Below are 19,562 nucleotides of genomic sequence, written 5' to 3' on the forward strand. Positions count from 1 at the left end.
TCACATCCCCCGGCTCACACTGAGGTTGTCTTGACGCTTCTGGCTCACTCACCACAGACCACAGACCAGAGAGAGCATCTTCACCGGTGCTTCCTAAATAATAGCCATCAGGGTATCTCCAGCGGCAGCGACCGTTTGCGTCCGCTTTGGTCGTAAATGCGTCTGGCACCGTCTCCAGCGGCACGACGCAAAGTGATCGGGCCGTTCGCGGAGACGCAAACCTGGCCCAAATATGCGGCAGGTTTGCGTCTCGGCGGACGCTGCGCGGACGCGCAAAGTGTCCGCTGCGGTCTCCACCGGGCCCGCCTGGCAGCGAGCTCTGCATGGAGGGCATCGCTTCCGCGGCCATCGCTTCCGCGGTCGGCGCTTCCGCGTCCGCGCCGCCATGAATGCCGCGGCTTCTCGTTCGCGCGCGTGCACCGGCGGGCGGCGGGCGGGCCTCGCGCCGCCTTCAATGGCATCGTATCCGTGCGCGGCCGCCCTTAAAGTCCGGCGGCCGCGTTGCTCCTTCGCCCACAGCTCCACTCGCACCACAACCGCCGGCCGCGCCATGCGGGAAGAAGAACGACTTCGAGGCCTCCCGGCGGCGGCGGCAAGAAGGTGGCGCTCCCCGTCACGGTGGGGAGGCTCATGCACGGCAAATGGGTGCCATGCGACGCCCGGTCCGGCGTGCGGCACTGGCGGCCGGCGGCTCGGCTGCCGCCGGGTGCCCATCCCTCCGGTACATGCGCGCGAGCACGAGCGGACCAAGGAGATCCGGCGCGAGGAGGCGATATCTACCGGAGGACCTCCGCGCCGATCCGGCGTACGCCATCGACTCGGAGAGTTGGCGTACGTACCTGTCCACGGAGACAGACAGCAGACGACGGGCTGGCTTCATGGGCGACAGGGATTATCCCTTCGGACCTGCACCGCCGGCTCGTCGTCAGCAGGCGCCGACGCGTCGTCCAGCAGCCGCAGCACAACGACCGCGAGGACGAGGACGACGACGACTACATCGAGGAGCTCGCGTACCATAGCGAGGACGTGAAGGACGACAGCGACGACTACGTCGGCCTCGTCTTCCACGAATGGCGCGAGGCCATGGCGGAGGGCGGAACTCGAGTTCCGGACAACATGACGGACAACGAGATGGCCAAGCTCGGCCTCCTCGTATCCGAGTACGACGCGCCGGTGCAGCCGCCGTTGCCCCGCTACGCCACCGCTGTCATGCCGCCTGGCCTGTCCGCCGATGAAGCCCTTCGACAAGCGCCTCGGACTCGGCGGCGCCTCCTCCACCGCCGCCACGGCCTTGGGCGCCTCCCCCACCGCCGCCACGGCCTTATGTCCGGGCGCCTCGCCCACCGCCGCCACGGACTTATGGCCGGGCTCCTCATCCGCCGCCACGGCCGCGGCCTCCTCAACCTCGAGCACCGCCATCGCGCCGGCGTACGCTCCCCGGATGGCTACGGCCGTGGGACGTACCGGAGATCATCTTGCTCGACGGCGACGAGGAGCAGCACGGCGACGATGCGCGGCGATAGGCGTTTTAGGTTTTTTTTATGTTTTTAAGTATTTAAGTTATGTTTCAGTTTTTGTAAATTATGTTTCAGTTCAAAAAAATGATTCGTCCTAACAAAAAATGCGTCGTGCCGCTGGAGCCACCCCCGACGCAAACGGACGCGCGGTCGTTTTCGACCAAAAGGGCCGACGCAAACGGACGCGCGCGGACGCTAAAATGCGTCGCGCCGCTGGAGATGCCCTCAGGAACGTTGGTACTATCGTATGGGAATATTAGCATAGCATTTTTCATTTGGGGGAGCTGCTCCCACACCGGCGCGCCTCATACAATAACCCCAATAGATAATTTGAATTTAAAACTCAAACACAAACATAGAAATTCGAATAAGTTTATGAGTATGCAGTTTGGGCCAACACACGGCCACCAAATTCAAATAGGTTTTGGAATAAGAAGTTTAGGCCAACACACGGCCACCAGATCGCTGTCCGGCGCAAAAAAAAAAAGGCTTCCAAGCCAGATGATCACATGAAGGAGGTCGCGGGCGGCTCAACCTCGACGACACCTGCGAGATCGGCGACCGGCGGCAACTCCGTCGCTGCAACAGGATCCACGGTCGCCGGGGGAGGCATGAACGTCGACGATGCCGGGGGAGACATGAACGTGGACGGTGCCGGGGGAGATGCCGACGCAGCTCGCGCCGCCATAACCTCTTGGCCGATGCGCTCGCGGTACATCTCGTGCCACGCCCGCACCAACGGGTCCATCTTCTCCATATCGGCCATCAAGATCTTCGATTCTTGAGACATTTTGGTCAACGATAGCTGCGTCACTTCTTGGTGGCCTTCATGGCAGCGGTGTGAGCTTCCATCTTCGCCGCCTCCACCATCTTCCTCTCCAACTCGATCTTCATGTCTTGCTTGTCGAGGATTGCCTTCCACACGACGGCGGCCCTATCGGACGCTTCCTTGTTCTCAACCGAGAATGAGTCGATCATCTCCTCGAGGGAGACGTCCACGGAATGGAGATGGAGCGGCTGGCGGGAGAAATGACCGGCGGAGAGGACGGGATTTGGGGGGAGAAGATGTATATTTTGCCGTTATGTGGCTGACATGCGACTCCCATGCCTAAAATTTTCAGCCTCGCGAGGCGCTGGCGAGCCCGATTCGCGCCATTGGCGAAGGGGCCGGTACGGGGTTGCCAGCGCTTCTATTGGGCTCAAAAAATCGCCGGCGCCGTTTGGGGCGCGCCGGTGCGACCCATTTTCGCTCCCGACCTCCAAAAAGCTATCGAGACCGCTGTCGAAAACGCCGGTGGAGATGCTCTTATTGGAGGTGCTGGATCAAGTGGAGCTGTTGTGTAGAGTAACGTGGCAAACCCACTTTACCATAAAAAAGGGTTTTGCTGAGAATTAACTTAGGGCTCAGTCAAGTCCCTAACCGTCCGATTAACTTAGGGCTCACGTACGATATATATTTTATTTTATTTAAAAAAAACCGTCCGATTAATCTTGACAATATTAGTGTTGTTGATCACTTTTTTTTTGAGATGCGTTGTTGATCACTTGATATCGTAGGTGACGCGCCCGGCCGTCCGTCCGTTTCTCTCGCGCGCACGCGGGGATTGTTCGCATCTCACGCCAAATACGTGCTCCCGTATATACGTACAGCCATATGGACCTGCCCATGGTCTGGTGCACTTTTCTACATCGGCTGCTACTGTTCCTAGGTAACATGGTGTGCTAATCTTTTTACTCTTTTTTTTATTTGGAAGATGGACACAAAGATGTTGTAGTCTCTAGGCTCGGAAAGAGAGCGGTAGTTTCAGACGACTAAACCGTGAGGATAGACATGGTTGCCACTCATTTATTTATTTTATAGTTTTTTATGTTGATAAATCTGGCTCGCAATTGTTGTAATTGGGGTAAATGATTATTTTTTCAGTTGCTAGCCGGGTTGTAACTTGCAAATAGTTGCATTTGAGTTCATTTGCATATAGGGCTGTAACTGAGATTTTCAGTTGCAAATAGGGTTACAACTGAGTTTTTCTCAGTTGCAACGTGGGTTGCAACTGAGATTTTCACAACTGCGGGTGAAGTTGCAATTGATATTTCTACACTTGTAAATGAGTTTTTCAACTGTAATCTAAGTTGCAAATGAGTTTTTTTCAGTTGCGTTATGTGATGTAACTGAGATTTCTACATTTGCAAGTGAGGTTGCAACTGAGATTTCTACACTTGCAAATGAGTTTTTTCAGCTACAATTTGAGTTGCAACTTACATTTCTATAGTTGCAAGTGAGGTTGCAACTAAGATTTCTACACTTGCAAATGAGTTTTCTCAGTTGAATTTGAGTTGCAATTTACATTTCTATAGTTGCAAGTGAGGTTGCAAATGAGTTTTTCAGTTGAAATTTGGGTTTCAAGTGAGATTTCTACAATTACAAGTGGGGTTGCAACTGAAATTTCCAGTTGCACCTGAGACTTATGATTGCAAGTGCGTTTTTCCAGTTACAAACAATGTTACCACTACAATTTTTTCAGTTACATACTGGGTTGCAACTGATATATTTATAAATTGCAATTGTAACTATGGTTAGAATTGAGATTTTTTTCTAGTTACAGATAGGGTTGAAACTGATAATTTTTTAGTTACAAATATAGTTGGTTGAACAAAAAAAATGTTCTAAAATCATTGGTTTTCTATTGTGATTTGTCTTCTATTTACGGTTGAAAAGTCAGCAGCGTGCATATATCATATAATTTTAAGACGTATTTGTTGGCCCGTACGGTGCTTGTACCACAAAATTTACTATCTAAGCAAAAGCCTAGTGAGCAAGTGAGAACTGCGCAGACATCTAGCGAACGTGACCGCGTGAGGGCGTCACGTATAGGAAATGGACTAGCTGCTCGTTTGTTTGCTTGTGCGTACCCCACGATAAAAATTACCAGAAATTAATACTAAAATTAATAGGATGATATTACTTGACTGAGCATGAATTTCGTTCTCGGTCGACTGAGCCCTAGACAGACCCATGAAAAAAGGCGATGATAGTACGGAGTATCAGAAAGCAGTCACCAATGTGAAATTTCAGTTTACCTCTGGATTCAGCAGTGAAGTGAAACAACAAGCAAAACAAAATCTGAACTCTGCAACCAGCAGCATAGGCGACCAGGCAAAAGTAGCATAAACCTCTCGTTCACGCATTTGGAGACCAAGATCGTCAATCCAGAAAATCGCATCTAATTTTTTTACGTCTTCAAAATATTCTAGGATTTAGAGAACACGAGCTACCAACCTGCCGAGATTGTGTTTGGGTGCATCAGCCGAGATAAGTTCTGCACAAACACAATCGGTCTTGGCTATGGTACAACAGGCTCAGGCACGAACTCAACTTTTATTTTGTTCAACTACAGACGGCAATAGCCCTCTAAAATTAACATGGGCATACAGCGACAACTTGCAGAGAATATTTATGTTCTCTTATACATCTTGCTATAGTGAAAACTACCTACAAGTGGCAAGACGACACTTGAACCTGACATATGAACTATATAGACAAAAGAGAGAGAAAAACTAATCATAATTACAGTTGCAAGAATATACACATGCCATGATTCTTGAGTGCAACCGGATCTGTGCAAATGAGCACAGGAGAATACACGGTCCAACCTGATGGCCATTTCATTGCCACCTGAGTAGCTAAATTGACCAGGTCAGTATTTCTCATTATTGGATTGGGAGCAAATCCAGCACCCTCTGTCCGTCACTAACTCGCAAAACACCATATCACTCTTGTGAAGCATTTTGAGAATCATCGTCACAAATATTTGACGATGATTGGTCCAGGTTGATTATCGTAGGCATCCATTGCTCGGGAATCACAATGAAGTAAGCAGACATGGCTTTCCTGAACCGCTTCTTGTACTGCATTGGCGAGACTACCGTTGGAGCGGCATTCTTTGGCCCACCAAGAATGCCAGAAGATTTCACCCATGTCTCAAGGTGCTTGTCCCATGTATACTGTCTCATAAAATCTATTATTCCCAGGACTAGTTCATGTTTCTCCTCATCAACACCCACAAGTAAGGAATAGTCCATCACATCAATTCCCTGAAAGAAAGCCGTTACATTGCAAATCAGTTTATGTATGTATACATATATGGGGAATATCCTACTACCAGGTTCAGTTACACCCATACCTCATATACTAACATGATGTAGTATATATACTGCATTATCATTTTTAGCGAGTCCATGCTTATTATGTTATATAAATGTTTGGTATCAAGGTTCAGTTTGGTATTCCATAATGTATTTCACACAGGCCAGGGGTATTTCACATCTCATGCACACGCTGTGTCTAAAACATATTGACTACTGTAGGCTACAAAGTATATACATGCTATGAAGATAGACCATAAGCTACAGAGTGAACAGCATCCACAAAGTTCTATGTTTATGCATCCTAGATAGTAGCAAATGTTCAGCGACAAAGGTACATAGCAGTCTGGTTCCATTGTCCATAAAATAGTAATTGATTTTCCTCATCCTGGCAAAGGAAAGCATAATCTGCCATCTTATGGCTTATACAGAGAATTAAAGATTAGTATGCCTCACAAAACAAAACCTTGTGTCTCTCATGAGATACGGGTTTCACAAAAGAAAGGTACGAAAGACTGATGCTCCAGTATTAAGTTCCATAAATCATGGTGAAAGAGTTAACATACTACTCCCTCCGGTTCAAAATAATTGCTCAAAAAATAGATGTATCTACACACTAAAACATGTCTAGATACATCTATTTTTTGGCAATTATTTTGAACTGGAGGGAGTATTAAATAAACAAGAACTTAAGTCAACAAGCAACCCTGAGATATCTTACGTTTTATTTTAGTCTTTATAAGGACAAGAAATGCATGCATAAAACAGATAATTCTCGCTGTGAGCATCTGAACTTACTGCTAGAAAAGAAGTATCATTCCAAACAGCTCTTTCCAGAAGCCGCTTCGCCTTGTTCCCAACAAAAATTGGTGATGTTGGCATTGCCTCAATTAAGTTCTGATCAAGAAGGACCTTGTTGTTGCTGGAATCTGCATTATACCTAGATCTTGAAGATCCCTTGAGATCATAAAGCCTCGTAATATTCCGTCCAAATAAAAGATTTTCCATCACAAGCAAATCCATTTTTGATTCTTTGCCACCTTTCAGATGCTTAATTGTAACCTAAGCAAAAGCACACCGTTTTTCAGTACTACCTAGTGCAGAGGTAAATCTACCTATCTTCCTCGAGGTCTAGGTAAACCTAAGCAAAACCTTCCTGTACACATGACTTGCAGGTTGCAAAATCTCCGGAGGCATATTTAACAAACATAGATCTACAAATCCATATGAAGCACATTTGTGCTTTTAAAAAGAGGCACTATGCAATTCCAGGTACAAAAAGACCTGAACTCGGTAACAATTAGATAAATAAGGAAACAATATCTTAACCAAATAAAAGGCTCCATGGCAAGCATACATAATTACATATAAATATGCATGATTCTAAAACTGGATACGAAATCCCCTCCTACCCAGAGTACGGCGTTTGCGAGCTCAGGCTCCAGGTAGCCCTTTTTTGAAGAAAAAAACTAAAAAGGGTATTTTTATGTTTCAAACGGTTCTGAAGAAAAAATCTGGGTGTAGTTAAGGATGTATCCTACAAGCGTGTAATACCTTACTACGAAATACTTTATACACTAGGCTACGCAGAAGTGAAAAAAAATGTAATACCTTACTACGAAAAAAAATGTCAAAACCCCAAAATTTGCCAGAGTATGCCATTTTTTTGGTAGCCCAGAGTTTAAAGTATTTCGTATGGTGATTTCACGCGCCTGTAACATCCCTAACTACATCCGGAATTATATTCAGAATTTTTCAAAACTTTGAAATACTATTTTTGATTTATTTTTAAATGGGCTACCTTGAGCTCGAGCTCACTTCTTTTATTTTGCTTCTACCCACCAGTAAAATAACTGGGTTCCATAAAATCTCATATATTCATCTAAGAGTTAAAATGACCGGGCCCATGTATAAAACAGAAGGGCTCGGAATCGGAAGACGTTATCATTTCCTAGAGACTGCATATCACTAAATTGCATGGACACATTTCGAAAAAAACTAAATTGCATGGACAGAAAAAATTTTTGCCCATTCAGCATTGTTTCCGAACAAGATTCTACTTAGAAGCCATTGCCATTTCTCACAAGAAGCGTATACATACTCAAAAGATATTAAGTTTCTCTATAATCCAAGCACACAAATGAAGTTTGTTCCTCATAATTAATGTGCAATGACACTGCCAATAAAAATATAAACAGGAGACTAAAGGTCCTGTGAACATACCTGGTAGATACCCAGAATCTTTGCAAGGGATGTAGGGCTTCCAGTGCTTATGGACTCTGACAAATATTTAAAATAATCTGAACCAAACTGAAGGAATGATTCAAGCTCTGTTTTCGTGACCTGCTTTATTATGAATCTATCATCCAGAGATTTCGCAAAGAACACATTGCTTTTGCCACCTTGTGCTCCCCATTTCTTGCATCGACTGATAGATCTTATAAAATCAAGCTCTGATGGACAACAAGACCTTCTGAGCGCTTCAAAGCTTTTTGCGTAATAGCTTGTCACAGTGTATTTAACTTTCCCAAGTGGCCCACCATCTTCAAAAGAAACTCTGGAGTGCACAACATCAGGAGCAAAGGATCCTCTACTGGAAGATACTGATGAAGTGAAATCGTCAGAGGATCCAAAATCCTCAAATAAGTGAAACGGATTAAAATTTCCTGAATCGTATACAGGCAACGGAAATGAAGAATCTGCACTGTCTTTGTTTTTGCTGCTCTCAACTGACATTTGGAAGTGATACATATGAGAAACAAGTGCATAAGAAATAATACTAGTCGGTTCATCATCGAATACCGGGATAACAACATCATTAACTCCAGTTGGCAGAAAAAGTCTTGCTCCACCTTGCTGCGATAGCTCGCGAAACAATGAAATGTATACAGGATTGTAGTCGGCCAAGGTCCCAAATGTTGGTGCTGTGCCATAATTTGTATTCAGGGAATTATAAAATGTCATGTATGGCATTTTAAGACAGCTTAGCAAGTCTTCTACTGTATCCCCAGACCTGACAGATAAAGCAGAAGTATGGTGTGGTATTGCTTTAGCTTGTTTTTTCACATCGGCAGCTGTACCTTCTAGCTGAGCTAAAGGCTTCACCAAGCTTGCATCAGGAGCAGGTCCATCCTCACCTCTCCATTTTGCATCCAGTGTGTCTGAAATATCGGTCGTTACTCGGAACTGACCCTCAGAAGAAACTCTACGGACACTGATGTTAGATTCTTGCTGATCTAAATGATCTTTGACACTTGCACTGTTTGAATGACTGATTTTAGCTATTGTATTTTCAGTACCATTCAACTCGTCAATGTTTTTGAAGCTAGTTTCATAAGATTGATCATGCTGGTTGAGCCCCCCATCACCAGCATGAAGCGGGCTTGGGCTCTGTCCCAAGGATCCATCTTGAGCATTTGAAACAACTGCAGTGCCCTTTGAGTTCTTCTCCAACTTTGTATTTGTATTGGTATCGACTGATCTATCATTGAATTCAGAAATCTTATTTCCAACTCGTAACCCTCCTAGAGCATCGCAGTATTTGCCACCTGAGGTTGCTATGAAACTTAACCGTTGATCCCACAAGTAACACAGAAACAGTAGCTGTCTCCTTAGTTTGTTAACCTCAAGAATATCAATGAATAACTGCCCCTTTCTGATTTCCTTTTTCAGTAGATTCTTTAGTGATTCCTGAAGATGTATGCAGAATACTACTTTAGGTGGAGCTTTACTTTTTTCACCGAGCTTAAGTATGACAATGATTTCTTAGCAAAGCAAATAGATAAAAACGGTAAAACAAATTACCGTGAAATCAGCCTTCTCTGCTTGCAGGATATCTTCCAGCTCCACTATGTTTCTTCTTAACTCAAGGATCTTTACATTGCCATCAAAAGAGCCTGTAATTGGCCTTTTCTCTGAAATTTGGTGGAGAGCATTCAGCACTTCAGTGAACAGGAGTTCAGCTGAATCAACCACCTGAGACATTGACTATCAGCATCAGATAGAAACTACCTCGTAAGTGAGCTCATAAAGCTAAACACACTACCTCATTTGCCTCTAGCTCTACCCATTCCTGATGTTGGGAAGTGAAATCAAGCTTTGATGGTGGCAAATAGACAGAGTGAACCTTGATTGATGCATACCGGAAGCAGGCAACCATTTCGCCGAAGCTGAAATTCAAACATTTAAGGAACAATTTTCACCAAATTGATAAAGTAGAATGGAGATGAGGACATACCCATAAAAGCGAAGGCAGTCCCTGTGAAGAGAATGACCACAGCTTGCTACCCTACTAGCTGCTGCATGGTTTGAAAAACTTAGTTCCAAAAATTTACCAAGAGATAAGCCCCAGGCAGCATCAGACATCACTATTCTTTTAGTTGCTGGAGGGAGCCCATCATCGCGTGGACAGCGTAAGCATCTATGCCACATCCAGATTTTACCATCATGTTCACCAGATAACTTCACTATAAGTTTCCGCACTGATATTGTTAAGCTACCCTGAGGGTGAACATAACAATAAACATGGGCCTCCGGTGCCAGTTCACAAGAGGGACAACGATTGTTCTAAACCAAATTGTAGAAGTTAGGTAAAATATATTTTCTGCAAACAAAAATATACTTATCAACGATCTAGGTCTAACCTGATCAAATAGCTGCTCACGCAGAAACCTGCCTAAGGGTTTGTCGAAGTTGCCATAATATTTTATGCGAAGAAGATGTGGCCGCTCACAGATAGCTTCTTTCCAAACACAACGAGAGGACATAGAAACTAATATACTCTGGTTGTCAGCTGGAGATGCTGGAATTTCATCCTTTTTTATAATCGAACCATTCTTTGAACTGCCATTATCATAAGAAATTTCTAAGTTGAGAGGAGCAGATGGCCTAGCTGCTATATTCATATCATTCTCAGAATTATGGGCAGATGAAAGATCACATTCAGCAGACACCGAATTTCCAGAATGAGCAGGCAATAAACTGAAGCCATTAGCCAGCACATGTCTACTTGTTTCGGGCTGGAGTTCTTCAAACTTCACTTCGCTGCCAATATTTCTAGTACAAGCAGGACAATGACATAATGAAATTCTCGACTGCTGAACCAAGGGATCAATATATGATCGAGGTTCCATACCCAGCAAACAGCTTATGTTTCCATTTTGGTCATTGATTTGAACAGGTGGCGTTTGGGTTGACTCAACTTCCAATGTTTCGCAGCTTTTCTTATCGGGGAAGCATGCTGCTGCCGTTTGGTCAACCATTCTAAAATCATTGAATTTAAAATTATCCTTTAGCATGTCACTGTTGGGTGATGAAGCAGTGGACATTTGTAAAATAGGTATTGTCGAAATGGATCTATCAGCACTAGATGGTTTATCTGGCAAAGCAACAATAATTGGTGACCTAAGAGGGAGTTCTGGAAGGGTTGCACCTTCATCCACAAGAAAAGATGTTTCAAGAGCCAAGTGATATGCTGCGAAGACTCCATATTGCACAACATGCTTCACCTTTTTCAGTTCATCACCATTAGCTCCTTTTAGCAAGATCTACAGAATCAGAGATGATTAGACATGACCAGGTATTATAACTGAATCAATAACTCAACACTTACTGTAAAACCCAATGGCTTTGGGCAGCCTTCAAAGAACATAAGGGTCTTCAGCATTTTCTTTCCACCTTCTCCAGCTGTCCCGTGCTCCTCGATATACTTCTCCACATGGAATAAGTCACACTTACCCAGCTTTTCGGATGATAAATAATCAATTGATGGAACTATATGAGCACCAGTGCAGCGGGATATCCTTTCCAGAAGTGGTCTTTTGATATTCAGAACAAGAGAAATATTTTTCTCCAGAAACAAATCCTGAGCATGACGAGAAACCGATTTTTCCACCAATACAACACTTGGTTGGTGTGCTTTGATCTTTGCAACTGCCATTTTCAGATAATCTGTTTCCTGGATTTAAAAAAGGGCATGAAAACAATCGGCATTACCAATTCTCAATTTATACTACCCTCCCAATGCACTTTGGTTTTAAATGTATGCACGAAAAAGCACTCATTTGTAGTACCTGCTGCAGTAAAGTATCAAAACTTGAAAGCAAATTCGATACACGCTGATATTCAAGTGCACCACCAAGAATTATGATCCGTGGCTTTTCCTTCTTTGCTGACATACGCCGATGAGCGACATTCTTCTTACAAACAACCCCTCTTACAACCAAGCTGGAAAGGAAGAAGTTTACAACAAGACACAAAAACAAATGAGTTCTTACCTGCAACACCAAAGAAATGCATAAAAAAGTAGAGAAACTATGAAATTCAAAGTGCTGTAACTTGAGAAGCAAGTTTGCCAGCTGTAGCACTAGCACTATATGTCAATTACGTTAAAAAGCAATACCATATTCTTATGAGCGCTGCATAAGCCAAATGGCAAATAAATACTCAAGCACATAGGGATGCAAAAATCATTAGACTGTGTGAAAGTAATGCGTGGAGGAGTGAATTTCTTCACCTGTCACTTGGACAGCCACAAGCCAAGCATTTCACCTTCACATAACCACCAGGATCCATTCGTCCTTCTTTGCTGGTATCTGGTCTAAGAAGAGATGCGGCTTCCCAAGATAAAGAAGTAACTATATCTAGCCAACTCTCTTTCCCAGTTTTATCAGCCAATGGCACATTCTCAGCCTGAAGAAGTTGAGCAACCAATGACCGAAAGTGCCCATCAACAATATCTTTCATGGCTTTCTTGTGTTCCTCGGCAGATTTATCTCTACTCCTACAATGTCCAGTGCCAAAGCTGTTTGAGCGCAGATACCCCCATTCTCCTGTGGCATCCTCCCCTTCATGATCATCACATGGATCACCATCATGGTCATCCTCTTCATCCTCGGCTTCAGGAGGTCGCCAAAGTGAGGTGTTGTTTTCAAAATCTACAAGTTCATTTTCTAATATTTCCATGCCGTACAGGGAAGAAGATCGAGTATTGCACTCCTCACTATTATCGATGATATGATCTCCCATCTTATCAATTCCGACAGAAGTAACTAAGGTCGATGTATCTTTCCTTGGGGATGCGGATTCTTTAGCAGCATCACCACAGAGAGCTTGATGATCATCAAAACACATAGGTCCATAGTATTCTTCAGAGTTTTCTAGGTGGTGTACTTCAGAATCTGAGCGAAAAATTGTGTAGTCATCATCTTCATCATCACTCCTAGAAGAAAATATATATTCAGTTAGTCACCGGAATGCAACTTGCAATTTCGAATACAGTTCTACCATTTATTTGTTCAGTTTGATAGTTTCTCTGCACAGTACTTTCCAGAAAACGGAACTTGAGCATTAAGATAACTGGTCCAAAATCTGGAGTGCTTGCCATCACGTAAACTCATCACATCCGGCTTATCATCAGGTAGCTAGCTACATGATATGATTGTATCAGGCATTTGCATTGTTGCTCGATACAGTGCTATCACCTTGTTTTGGCACAAAGAAGCGTGAGCAAGTTGCCACTATAAGTCAATGCATGAGAAAAGGATAAAAGGAAGTAATTAAAATGTACTTTTGGATCAGCACCTTTCATCTTCTACTTGGTTCAGATATGATAATGATGATTAACAGAGCTACTGATTCCAGTCACCGTTTGTTGGTTAACCAACAGTCAACAGCTTATGACTTTTTATGTTCTCTAAAGGAACAAAAAACTTATGAATTTCTGCATGCTTGTATCACAGTACTATCATGAATTGGTAGAACACCGAAGGGACATTTCAAGACTGTATTGGTGCCACACACTATAATATATTCTATAAAGTTAGTATAGTTTGATTTTCTTCAAAAAGAAGTAAGCTCAAAATACTTGTACCGAAATCTAACAACACATGTATCAGAAATTAAAAGGTATAGTCTCAGGTTACTGATTGGCCAACTATCTCAAACAATACTTCTTTGTCTACGACATTGTATAAAGCTAGTATAGTTTAATTTTCTTTAAAAAAGAAGAAGTTAATATAATAATTGGTGATGAACAAAGCCAGAAGACTGAAAAAGGCATACCTATTCAAGCAAAAGTTGAATGGATCGGGAGGATTGTCCACATGGTCCATGCTCCCAGCCGGCTCCATCGCAGCACGCTGCTTCTCCAGAGAAGCAGCATCAGGCTTGCGGCCCTCGCCGTCCACCGGCGGGGACCCAAAGTCAGTGCAGCTGAGATTCGCGTAGGAAGACATCTGGCCGTTGGTGACCGCGCTGCCACGGCCGGTGGAGCACGACTTGTCGCTCCCGACGCTGACGGCGGACGGCGTCGGGCTCAGCACCGGGCTCGACGGCTGCGACGCCGGCGTCTGCTCCTCCCGCCAGCGCTTGAAGCAGTAGTTGCAGACCCTGATCCGGTCGCCGTCCTCCCGCGCGGCGTCCCCCGGGGTGCGCGGCACGGAGTTGGCCGTGCAGCGCGCGCAGAAGACGCGGCCGCAGTGCCGGCAGTGGTGGCGCCGGTTCAGGATGGTGAACTGCACGTCGCAGTCGTAGCAGACCCGGCAGCTCTGGTCGGGCATCCAGAAGTCCCGGGAAAGGTCATGCTGCTGCGGGGCCGCCAGCGGGACGGCAGCGGCAGCCGCCGCCGCCGCCTTGGGCGCGGGCGGCGGCGGCGAGTGCTCCCCCCGCCGCGGCATCCACGACTTGACTGCTCCGAAGAGCTCAACGAGCCGCCCCTCCGGCGATCCCATGACCCAGCAGGCCACGCGCACCTGCAGCAGCCCCGCCCCTCATGCTCAACCCAGCGGCGCCCCAATTCGCATGGCCCTCGCCGCTTCCGAGTTCAGAGCAACCCCGTCCTCGGCACGGCCGCCGCCAGATCAGATCACTTGAATCGGCAGCAAACCACACAGGCAGCTCGTCGTCGGCCGAATTGGGAGGAGCAGCTTCAAGCTCGGCACGAATCCGGCGGCGCTGGATCGAACTGGAGAAACGGGAATTGCACGAGTGGGGAAGTGAATTTTGGTTTAAGAAAGAAACGAATTTTGGTTGGGATTAGGAGTAGCTGATGAGGGAGGGTTCCAGAAGAGCGCCAGTGAAGCACGCACGGGGCTGGACTTGCTTCGAGGGTGCGGATTCACGGGCCACGGATAGAAAGCAAACTAAAATGACGCGTCCTGCTCTCCTCTTTTTTCAAATCTTTTCCTTCCCTGATTGATTTAATTTCGAGTTTCTTTCCGTTTTTGTCAGGGTTGCTTGTTTTACCAGCTTTTCTTTCCTCCAAATCATCTGCTGTAATTTCTTTTCTTAGGGCAACATCCGTAGGAGATGCATAAAAAATCAGGTGTTCGAAATCGTTTACACAACCTCAAAAAAAAAAAGGAAATCTGAAGGGAAAACGTGCCAAGGGAGTCAGCGCCACCAAAAGAAAAAGGTGTCATGGTAAATTCTGGCAGCCCTTGTAATTTTCATGTTTTTTTTGTTTTTTTCAAAATAATTTACCGTGATCAATTCTTTTCTTTCCTTTTTTACTTGGACCGCGGTCAATTCTAGGATACACGGTCTAGATCCTATGAATGATATCGTGACACTCCAAAACAGAAATCTTCATGCGGGACCTACGTGTCTTTAGGCCACCTTTTTTCCCCTCCATTCCCCCACCATGATCTTCTCGTTCTTCTATGTAGTATAGTCTGGAACCACGTGGCGTGTGGATCAAGGCTACCGGCTCTTGGCGTACAGTGGATGGCCACACATCACTATTCCTATCAACTCAATTGGATTAGGCAACCTCGTTCAAGTTGGCTCACACCGCCACCACGTCAACACATTGTCGTCATAGCCGCAAAGCCGTGATCCACCAACCCGCCTGACCGAGAGCACCATGTTTTTCTCCCACCTCCTGTATACCAAGAAACAGAGGGAGTATTTCATTTTAGATGTAGTATATTTTAAAACAGAGGGAGTATTTCATTTTAGATGTAGTAGTAGCTTAGTATCATTCGAGCAACTTTAAAGTTTTTTATTGGATGTCTCCGAAGGGGCAAAGTTTTTGTTTTCCTGGGGGTAAAAGGAGGTCTGGTGTGCAAGATTTCCTGCTTGCTCTTTTCAATCTTTGGCAATGCAGGCCTATGTGCTTAGTGCATTTAAGGGTCTCTCGTCTGAATGTAAATTGATATTTCTATATCACACAAAAGCATGGCTTGATGAACATATGATGAAAGAAAGATTTCTAATCACATTTTGTTCTTCACTACAGATTGGCATAAGCTGTACACACCCTAAAAGTATTCTGAGATTAGTTTGCGCTTTTATCGGCATCTAAAAATTGATTGGGAAAAGAAAACATAGGTATGATTTCAAAAGGAGATGAACCAAAGGAAATTGGTGGCAAATCATGTTGGTCAATGTATATTTGTTACTTCGGCGCGGCCCTGGCGTGTGGGGCCCTCGTGTGGCCCCCCGCATTGCCCTTCCGCCTACTTAAAGCCTTCGTCGCGAAACTCCTAGTACCGAGAGCCACGATACGGAAAACCTTACTGAGACGCCGCCACCGCCAATCCCATCTCGGAGGATTCTGGAGATCACCTCCGGCACCCTGCCGGAGAGGGGAATCATCTCCCGGAGGACTCTTCACCGCCATGGTCGCCTCCGGAGTGATGAGTGAGTAGTTCACCCCTGGACTATGGGTCCATAGCGAGTAGCTAGATGGTTGTCTTCTCCTCATGTGCTTCATTGTCGGATCTTGTGAGCTGCCTAACATGATCAAGATCATCTATCTGTAATTCTATATGTTGTGTTTGTCGGGATCCGATGGATAGAGAATACTATGTTATGTTGATTATCAATCTATTACCTATGTGTTGTTTATGATCTTGCATGCTCTCCGTTATTAGTAGAGGTTCTGGCCAAGTTTTACTCTTAACTCCAAGAGGGAGTATTTATGCTCGATAGTGGGTTCATGCCTCCATTAAATCCGGGACGATGGATGAGAAAGTTCTAAGGTTGTGGATGTCTTGTTGCCACTAGGGATAAAACATTGATGCTATGTCCGAGGATGTAGTTATTGATTACATTACGCACCATACTTAATGCAATTGTCTGTTGTTTTGCAACTTAATACTGGAAGGGGTTCGGATGATAACCCGAAGGTGGACTTTTTAGGCATAGATGCATGCTCGGATAGCGGTCTATGTACTTTGTCGTAATGCCCAATTAAATCTCACAATATTCATCATATCATGTATGTGCATTGTTATGCCCTCTCTATTTGTCAATTGCCCGACTGTAATTTGTTCATCCAACATGCTATTTATCTTATGGGAGAGACACCTCTAGTGAACTGTGGACCCCGGTCCATTCTTTTACATCTGAAATACAAATCTGCTGCTATTGTTCTTTACTGTTTTCTGCAAACAATCATCATCCACACTATACATCTAATCCTTTGTTACAGCAAGCCGGTGATATTGACAACCTCACTGTTACGTTGGGGCAAAGTACTTTGGTTGTGTTGTTCAGGTTCCACGTTGGCGCCGGAATCTCTGGTGTTGCGCCGCACTATATCCCGCCGCCATCAACCTTCAACGTGCTTCTTGGCTCCTCCTGGTTCGATAAACCTTGGTTTCTTTCTGAGGAAAAACTTGCTACTGTGCGCATCATACCTTCCTCTTGGGGTTCCCAACGGACGCGTGCTGTACGCGTATCAAGGGGCGCCAAGGGGCCCCCACACCATAGGGGGGCGCGGGCCCACCCCTGGCCGCGCCACCAGGTGGGGAGGGCACCCTGGGGCCCCTCCGAGGCCGCCCTTCCGCCTATATATTCTCCCAGATGCGAAAACCCTAAGGATATCAGTCATATTCCACGAAAAGTTACGTAGCCGCCGCCATCGCGAAGCCAAGTTCGGGGGACAGAAGTCTCTGTTCCGGCACGCCGCCGGGACGGGGAAGTGCCCCCGGAAGCCATCTCCATCGACTCCATCGCCATTTTCATCACCGTTGATGTCTCCCATGATGAGGAGGGAGTAGTTCTCCCCCGAGGCTGAGGGCTCTACCGGTAGCTATGTGGTTCATCTCTCTATCCCATGGTGTGATCTTTATGTGATCATGAGCTTTGTAATCTAGTTGAATATGAAGATATTACTCTTGTTTATTATGCACTCTACAGGTTACTTTAATATGAACTCCGGAGTTACTCTCCACGGTGTGATGGTGATAGTGTGCGCATCGTGTGTGATTCCTTTATGACGTTGTGGAGCTTGTTTACTCCGGCTTGAGGTGTGCTTTTGCAGCCCTACACAATGAATGGTGTTTGTTATCCAACAAGAGAGTGCTTGAGAGTAGCATTTATTTATTCAATTATGTGATCATTGTTGAGAGTGTCCACTAGTGAAAGTATGATCCCTAGGCCTTGTTTCTAAGCATTGAAACACCGTTTCCAACAAGTTCTGCTACATGTTCGCTTGCTGCCATTTTTATTTCAGATTGCAATTACTACTTATAATCATCCATATTACTTGTATTTCACTATCTCTTCGCCGAACTAGTGCACCTATACATCTGACAAGTGTATTAGGTGTGTTTGGGACACAAGAGACTTCTTGTATCTTAATTGCAGGGTTGCTTGAGAGGGATATCTTTGACCTCTACCTCCCTGAGTTTGATAAACCTTGGGTGATTCACTTAAGGGAAACTTGTCATCTGTTCTACAAACCTCTCGCTCTTGGAGGCCCAACACTGTCTACAGGAATAGAAGCGTGCGTAGACATCAAGCTATTTTCTGGCGCCGTTGCCGGAGAGGTAAGGTAAAAGGTATTCACATCCTCCGACTACTAAGCTATTTCCTAACACTGTTGCCGGTGTGTGAGTGCTCGAAGCTATTTCCTTTAGATTCTGCAATTATATCTTTTTGTTTCTTGTTTTTATTTCACTAGTTAGGCTTAATGGAAAACAACAAAAATATTAGAGATCTTTATAGTATTTATCTTGAGTTAGGACATGAGGTGTTTGAAGAGAAAATTAAAAAACCTATGAAACTTTATATGCATGCTAATGGCAATGATATTAGTATGAATGCTTTGAACACCGTTGTTGCTAATGCTATGGAAAATTCTAAGCTTGGGGAAGCTGGTTTTGATGAGCATGATATTTTTAGTCCCCCAAGCATGGAGGAGAAAATTTACTTTGATGATACTTTACCTCCTATATATGATGATTACAATGATGACTATCATATTTTCAGTCCACCTACTATTGAGGAGAAAATTAATTATGATTACAATATGCCTTCTATATATGATGATTATGGTGATGAGAATAATAATTATAGCTATTTTATTGAATTTGCTCCCACTACAATTAATAGTAATGACTATGCTTATGTGGAGAGTAATAATTTTATGTATGTAGCTCATGATAAGAATGGTTCATGTGATAGTTATATTGTTGAGTTTGTTCATGATGCTACTGAAAATCTTTATGAGAGAGGACAATATGGTTGTAGGGATTTTTATGTTACTAAAACACCTCTCTTTTTGCTGAAAATCTTGAAGTTGCGCTTGTCTTGTTTTCCTATGCTTATTGCATTATGCTTACATGACTTGTTTATTTACAAGATTCCTTTTCATAGGAAGTGGGTTAGACTTAAAAGAGTTTCTTATTTGCTTTTGATGCTCTCTTTTGCTTCAACTCTTATTTCTTGCGAGAGCATCATTAAAATTACTGAGCCCATCTTAATGGCTATAAAGAAAGCACTTCTTGGGAGATAACCCATGTTTTTATTTTTCTACTGTTTTGTTGTGTCTTGGAAGTTGTTACTACTGTAGCAACCTCTCCTTGTCATGTTTATTTCGTTTTTGTGCCAAGTAAAGTCTTTGATAGAAAGTTGATACTAGATTTGGATTTCACGCGAGAAGCAGATTTTTTA

At 44.6% G+C, this 19,562-nt stretch overlaps 1 protein-coding gene across 1 annotated transcript; it reads right to left on the reverse strand.

The window, feature by feature from the left end:
- Window positions 1-4,877: 4,877 nt before the first annotated feature.
- LOC124678385 (1-phosphatidylinositol-3-phosphate 5-kinase FAB1A-like) lies at window positions 4,878-14,789 on the reverse strand. Its single transcript, XM_047214316.1, has 11 exons — window positions 13,722-14,789; window positions 12,175-12,879; window positions 11,732-11,885; window positions 11,272-11,616; window positions 10,304-11,206; window positions 9,898-10,226; window positions 9,706-9,829; window positions 9,465-9,635; window positions 7,884-9,350; window positions 6,459-6,722; window positions 4,878-5,609 (listed from the first exon to the last, which is right to left on the reverse strand). The coding sequence occupies exons 1-11, from the start codon at window positions 14,387-14,389 to the stop codon at window positions 5,286-5,288; spliced, it is 5,454 nt and encodes a 1,817-aa protein (XP_047070272.1). The 5' UTR covers window positions 14,390-14,789; the 3' UTR covers window positions 4,878-5,285.
- Window positions 14,790-19,562: the final 4,773 nt, after the last annotated feature.

This window comes from Lolium rigidum, chromosome 1, assembly GCF_022539505.1.
Source record: "Lolium rigidum isolate FL_2022 chromosome 1, APGP_CSIRO_Lrig_0.1, whole genome shotgun sequence".
In the NCBI taxonomy this organism is placed as follows: Eukaryota; Viridiplantae; Streptophyta; class Magnoliopsida; order Poales; family Poaceae; genus Lolium; species Lolium rigidum.

What these genes read in the sequence shown, in the direction of transcription:
- LOC124678385 (XM_047214316.1), bottom strand. Translation starts at nt 14,389, where the DNA reads ATGGGATCGCCGGAGGGGCGGCTCGTTGAGCTCTTCGGAGCAGTCAAG. An exon ending in GTGAGCAGCTATTTGATCAG is followed by an intron (nt 10,227 to 10,303) that starts GTTAGACCTAGA and finishes AATTTGGTTTAG; the next exon opens with AACAATCGTTGTCCCTCTTG. An exon ending in TAGAGCTAGAGGCAAATGAG is followed by an intron (nt 9,636 to 9,705) that starts GTAGTGTGTTTA and finishes TCAATGTCTCAG; the next exon opens with GTGGTTGATTCAGCTGAACT.